The 7,300-nt window shown below is 36.6% G+C and overlaps 1 protein-coding gene across 1 annotated transcript; it reads right to left on the bottom strand.

Annotated features, from left to right (window-relative positions):
- Positions 1–316: 316 nt before the first annotated feature.
- On the bottom strand, positions 317–1,291 carry LOC143655354 (olfactory receptor 11G2-like). Its single transcript, XM_077126708.1, has one exon. The coding sequence runs from the start codon at positions 1,289–1,291 to the stop codon at positions 317–319; it is 975 nt and encodes a 324-aa protein (XP_076982823.1).
- Positions 1,292–7,300: the final 6,009 nt, after the last annotated feature.

Genomic DNA, 7,300 nt, shown 5'->3' with positions numbered 1-7,300 from the left:
TGACTGATGTTTTCTCTAACATTCAACATTCCACTAACAAAATCAAATGATTCTTTCTTTGTGCTCCTGTGACAACATGTACATATAATGATTAGAACATTATTAAATTTCCTGGTGATTATTTTCTTACCTGCCTGTCTCCCCTACTAGACTGCTATTTGATAAAAGAGCTTGTGTCTGAACTGTCTTCCTCATCCTGTGCCAAACACATTGTCTAAGATGGAGGAGGCATTCAGTGACTATGTATTGAATTAATATACAAATCAGTAATAGTAAAAGGTGGTTAGTTTACTACACCACCCTAAACTTGATTATTCTACATTTCCCCGGGACCTGCTGCCAAAGAAACTTGACACATCTCCAGAGCTTTCCACAGAGCATTTTTCATCTCTTTATTTCTGAGACTGTAAATCAGGGGATTGAATATTATGTCACTGATCATGACATAGAATGATGTCATGATCTTTGGCATCAAGTCGGAGTGGCTGGATCCAGGGCTCACATGCATCACCATAATGGTACCATAGAATAGTAGCACCACTGCCAGGTGGGACCCACATGTCGAAAAGGCCTTACGCTGACTGGATGCTGAGGGCAACTGAAGCACGGCAAGTAGAACAAGAGCATAGGAGATGAGGATGAAAATGAAAGTAAGGAGGATGATGAGGGAGCTTAGGGTATAGCTGGTGAGCTTGGACATGTGGGCGGGAGCACATGAAAGGGTCAGCAATGGGCCTGAGTCACATACAAAATGGTCAATTACATTGGGGCCACAGAAAGGCAGCTGGGAAATGAGAATAACAGGCACCAGGTATGAGAGAAAGCCACACACCCAACAGGAAATCACCAGGTTGAAGCAATGCTGTCCAGTCATAATGGTAGCATATTGCAGAGGATGGCAGATGGCAAGATATCGATCAAAGGCCATTGCTGAGAGAAAGAAGCATTCAGCTGAGTCCATGGAAAAGAGAAAATATAATTGGAGAAAGCAACCAGTGAAAGAGATGGCTTTGGTCTCTGAGAGGAAGTTGATTAGTGTGTTTGGGACAGTGGAGTTGACATAGCAGTCCTCCAGGAAAGCATAATTCCCTAGCAGGATATACATGGGGGTATGAAGATGCTGGTCCCAACACACAACACAGATAATGGCTTCGTTTCCCATAAGAGTAAGGAGGTGGATGACAGAGAAGAGCACAAACAGGATGATCTGAATCTCCCAGCTGCAGGGAAAACCCAGAAGGATGAATTCATTCACTGAATCAGTATGGGATCCCGATGCAGAGATGTTCATTTAGTCTATAAACTATGCTACAATGAGATATTATCAACATGAAGCCAAATCCAAACCACTGGGCATTACATACAAAAACTCTATCTATTGCTTTAAACTATTCTCCTTCTCTGTGGCCCCTTGAACTCTCTGTGATGGTAAGAAGAGAATAGTGGCACTTCTACCGAATAACATGCTTTCCTTTCTAACTAAACTGCCTGTTGCTTCTTCTTCCTTCTCTGTTTCTCTCTTCTTTCTGTCTCTTCCTCTCTCTTTAGTCCCCCCCTTTTATCTCTATGTATTTTTACTTATATATTTATTTACTTTTTATCCTTTACCTGGGTAACTTGTACTTGTTCTTTACAACATTGTTCACCAATTATTTCTCCCAGAAATGCTGGACTCTACAATCATGTAATTTTATGTGCTTCCATAGCATCCAACGTATGTATGCATAAGTTTAGTCTACCTTATTGTAATTGTTTGGTCACTTTTATATGCCTTTAACAGTCTATAAACTTCATGAAGGCAGTGGTTGTCTTTTCTTTTCTGCATTACCAGTGCATCACACAATATAGGCCATAACAACATATTTGCTGAATTAATATTAACAAAATGAAACTTTATTTTCTAAGCTAGAAGAAATGAGAAATGACATTCTAAAAGCTACAGGACTTTTCTGTAGTAGGAAACGTACTGCTTTATACTTTGTATGATGGACATTTCTTATAAACCTCTGAGAACAGGGGCCAAGTATTAACCACTTTGACACTTTTTCAATATCTTATAAAATATTGCTCTTAATTCTGTGTTAAATGAATAAAGCTTATTATTTCTGCTGCCCATTGACTCTTAATTCATTTATCTCTCCATCAGGAGGCCAAGTCATTTCACTTATGCAAAGAAAAAGCCTTTCAGTTGGACCTTGAGGCTGACAACTGGTGAGGGCAAATGAGAAAAAGAGCATGCCAAAAAGCAGATACCCATGTGGTATGGGATTAGAGGAATCAAACCTACCTGTTTTTCTGGAACTGTCCCAATTTTAGCACTGAAAGTATTATGTACCAAGAAATCCCTCATGCCTGGGGAAGCTGGAATCGTTGGTCACTCAATATGAAATCCCAAGGTGAATTCTGCCTTCTATCTAAAAAATGAGTGTGCATTGGTCTTGATGGATTGGTCCCAATGGATCCCATTGAGGGTCTTTCCTTTCTCTCAACTGACCACAGAGAAAAAGGGAAGGACCATGGTAAGATTCATAAGAGTAATGGCAAGACACTTTGAGAATAATAATAAGAGGCTGCTTAAAATGTTTTCCAAGAATTGCTTGCTGGCCTGTGCAGCTTGAACTCCGGTCATCAACTGAGTCCACACGCTCAACACTGGACATATAAGCTATGTAAAAATAATGACCTAGGTCCTAGGGTGGGCAGGTGTTGTTGTTGTTGTTGTTTTTGATATGCATATGTGTGGTAGATACTTTATCTTATCTAATATTTTCTGAAACTTAGTACGTACTCTGCATGCATGATTTTACTTAATTTTCATAGGACATCTAAGGAATAATTTTTTCCTCATTCCCTCTGTTTACAAATGAAAAATTGAAACTGAGAGAGGTTAAATAATTTGCTCAAAATAACAGTATTCAAGTGATAAATCCGGTATTGGAACTTAAGTCTATTTGATTCTTAAGTTTATGTTCTGGAACTTCTGCTATGTGGCCTCCACAAATGAATGGATTTTATTTTTCTTTTCCACAGCACCGATCTATTCAGTAGTTTCAGCACTTTTGGACCCAAGAGATTTCCTTTGAGAGCTCTGTTCTTCTCTGTTCTCATGGTCCCTTTAGGCAGTTACTACTTTAATTCAATTTTCTTTTGCCATATGGTTATATGAAAAAGACTCCATGAAGCCCTTGAAAACTGTAGGGGAACAATAATTGGAGGAAGCAGCCAGTGAGAGAGATTGACTTGGCATTTGAGAAGAAATTCCAAGAAATACCAAAAATATATTGTGTTGAGGATTTTCTAAAACTTTTAATGAGCTAGTCTCCATTAAATGAAGAAAATGCATAGCAACCTAGGGGAAAAAAATCTAAAACAATTAAATTTGGTTTTCTTGCTTATGATAAGGACGCATTTCACTCTTGTCAAGGAACAGTTGGGTATTGGTATTAAATACATCTCTTTATGCCAGACCCTTCCTTCAGAAGAACTCTGAATTTCTCCCTCCCAAACTAAATTGCTTGGTTTGGCCAGATATTCTGCCTAGGTCTGCATCTCCCAGCTTGCTGTATGATATCATGGGACCAATTTTAATAAGATAAAACTATCATCTTGATTTTTCCAGCCTTGGTTACTCCCCAGTTAAACAATTTTATATGTATGTAAGTAAACAAACAAAACAAAGAACTAATAATCCTTCAGTTTTAAAATATATACTGGATTCTAGAAAATGAATTAGCTTTTCCTAATTCCTTAACCTTTGAGGATTTCCTAGTGGATGGAAACTGTAGTGTAGCTTTTGTCTTCAGTTCTGTATCTCTTTGCCACTATGCAGGTGCCTATAGATGCACCCCTAAAGTGGAACCAGGGTGACAATACCTTTAATTCTGTCTGACTTTCTCTTCTATGGATTATTGGTCTTAACTGAACTCTGCTCTTCTTTCAAAAGAAAGCCTACTGTCACTTACTTAAGGTTGTAAAAAGCTAGAGAAATTAACATTTTAGAAAACAGATTCCTCACTACTTACCTCAATTAAAGACAAATACGTCAGTTTTGTCCAGAAACTGAAGCTGTTTGGATTCTTTTTCTTTATTTTATTTTTATTTTTTATTTATTTATTTATCTTTTAACATGGGCAGGCACCGGGAATCGAACCGGGGTCCTCTGGCATGGCAGGCAAGCATTCTTGCCTGCTGAGCCACCATGGCCTGCCCTGTTTGGATTCTTGATACCAGGAACAACAGTGACAAAAAGTTAGGATTATTTTTCTAGAAAGAAAAGATATAGGCACAATGTGACTCTGTAGTATTTCTGAGAGCTAAACTTGGAATAGTACGAAGAAGGTCAGATATGTCTTTTCTTCTCAGCACCTGTCTGACGAGTGCAGATTCTCAGATCTTCACTGAAAAACAAACCCTGTTTTGTGCAATTAACTTTGCAATGACTGCCAAGGGTCTCATCAGGGGAGATGTCTGTATGATGATATAGATGAGACTTTGGGAAGCCTCCAATTTTTATTTGGCAGAAAAGATTCAAACACCAACTATATGAAAATTCTAATCTGAAATGGAACATATTTTAGAGAAGACTCTACTCTCTATTTATTCTTGGTCAGAATTTCAAGAGATTTGGCCCCTACACATTTAAAAAAAGAGGTGACTTCCCTTCTCAAGGAATCCTATGGGTAGGCCAGTCCCTCAGGCCAGTTTGTACTCTAACCTTCTGTGATTGGATGCCTTGGGGAGACCAAATACGAAAAATGAGAGTAGGTTTATGAAATAAATAAGTGATTATGACTCATGAATTTATAGCTAATTGTGAATTGTACTTTATAAAGTCAAGGCTGTTTTGTAAAAAAGTGACAGCTATATAGTCAATTACCAGAGAAATACAGGAAAAACTTTCTCTCTAGTGAGTTAGAAAAAAGGGAAAACTTAAAGGACATGGGAGTTTGCGTCTAGCAAATCCCATCATCCCATTATGGAAAATATTATTTTCCTTCAAAATTAATGGATTAACCTATTAGCAATGTATAGTTATCGCTTAAGGTTCTTGAAAATATTCCCAACATTCTCCTATTTTACATATATGCTTTTGGTTCAAAAAAAGCAACAACTTTTTCAATGAGTGGGAGGAGCCCAAATAACCAAATGCCAAAAAATACCATATTAACATATTTTCTATATAGTCCTTTAAGTTCTCCCAACTGAGTCACTTTTTAGAGAATTTCAGGGATCTTTTTAGAGAATTTCAGAATTTTGGGGGTCATAGCAAAGAATAAGATCATCTATCTATTAATATTGGTTTCCATTTAACAGTGAGAGGGTGATAGCAAAATATTTGAAGTACAAAACACTTATAGATTCAGTTTGGTACAACATAGGGAGCCCTGAATATGGAGAGTCAGCTTGAGGTAACAGAAACACGATATGTGCACAGTAAATAAAGGAATAAAGGTGCAAAAGGAAAAGTTGACAGCAAGTAAGATACCTTTTTCTTACTTAATAATTTTGTGTAGGATCAATTCTTTACATTTTACTTAATGTCATCTGTTATTGGCATGCCATAGTTGGCAAATACTGGCTTTTATGTTGATCCCAAATAGAAATATTTATATACTGTAATGAACTATTCATTATACTTCATGTACATGGTGGTGAGTAAATTATGTATTGTGCTGGAGATGTTTTTATTAGCATCAAATTTGCAAAAATGTTGTCCATTTTCCTTCAAAATTTGAAGTACTTAAAAATTTAACTTATTGAAGTTTTCTTCTGCCTCATTGGACAGAAGTATTTGTTTTGTTTTCTATGATATCTTGACCTGTTTTAACTGGCACACACCCGTATTGCTTCTTAGATAAGATTCTGTTTTCCACCATTGGAATTAGCCACCAGCAGGCAACTCTTCCCTTCTCCATAGAACTCCGTGCCTGTATTTTTTTAAACACTCACTCCTGCCTTAACAAAACAAAAGGAGAGAAATAAGAACTTTGGCTTATTTTTTTGAAAGATCAAAGAGCTATTTACATAGTAACTTTTCTTCCATGAGTGTGCCCTTTGGCAATCGGTTTGAAGATCTCTACCAGTAAACACTTTCTCACATAAATCCAGGTAGATAAAATAACTTGATGGTTTATGGATGTAAAAAATAAATTTTAGAGGCAAAACAAGCATCTAGAAATAAAAAATATAAATATCAAAATAAGAAATCAGTGTACAGGTTTAACAGCAAATGGGACAGAGCATATAAGAAAGTAAGTGAACTGGAGACACCTCCAGATGATTTACATATTAAGGAATCTGCATGCTTTCTTGTTTCACTGTATGCTGGGTTATTGTGTAAGTACAATAACAGCTCCCAAAGATGTCTGTGTCCTAATCCTCGGAATAACATTCAGAACCTGTAAACACTTACCTTTTATTGCAAAAAGGGACTTTGCAGGTATGATTAGTTATGGATCTCAAGCGAGGAGAGTGGCTTGGATTTCCCAGGTGGGTTCAATTTGGTCATGAGTCCTTAAGAGCAGAAAAGCTTTACCAGCTGCAGAGAACCAGAAAGATGTCAGTGTGAGGAGGACTCAACCCATGTTTGCTTTCACATTTAATCTAAGCTATCGTCATTTCTTTAAAATGCATAATTCATCCATTTGTGTCAACTTCCTCTGCCAGTAGCCTAGCGTAAGCTACTACTCGTTCTTTAGAGAAGGTGACCATAGTTACCTGCTTTCATATTTACTCCTATTTTATCTTTCTAATGTGATCTTATGAAAACATTTATCAAATCATTTTGTTAAACCTCCAAAAAGTCTTTCAAATTGTTTTCTGCTTTTTTTAGATTAAAGCCAAAACATCTTACTATGACCTACAAGACTGCAGGTTCTGAATTTTGCCTATGTATCCAAATTGATATGCACTCATGCTATCTACAGGTGTCCTATCTTACTATCACCTTATTCTGTTTTATGCATTCATAGCCATTATCAAACTCTGAATTATTTTATGCACTTCCTATTTTCTAATTGTGTACTCCATGAGTGATAGTTCTATTCTATCCTGTTCAAAGCTTTAATAATTTTGGCACTTAGAATGGTGCCTGGAATATATTTGCAACTCAATACATATTTCTGAAAGAAAAAGTGTTCTTTTGGACCCTGTTTACATGAGATATTAATAGGCATTAATAAAAGAATTAGGTGTTAAAATATATGGGGCAAATAATCATTTGAATAAAGTTAGTTTCTTTTCTATAAGAGCCTTATATATCTTAATGGTGAATCTTCTAAATGAATAATATGGTAGAGTA

This window comes from Tamandua tetradactyla, chromosome 14 (assembly GCF_023851605.1).
Source record: "Tamandua tetradactyla isolate mTamTet1 chromosome 14, mTamTet1.pri, whole genome shotgun sequence".
Lineage (NCBI taxonomy): Eukaryota > Metazoa > Chordata > Mammalia > Pilosa > Myrmecophagidae > Tamandua > Tamandua tetradactyla.
The sequence above is the reverse complement of the archived record's forward strand: the minus strand, read 5'-3'. Positions and strand labels throughout refer to the sequence as shown.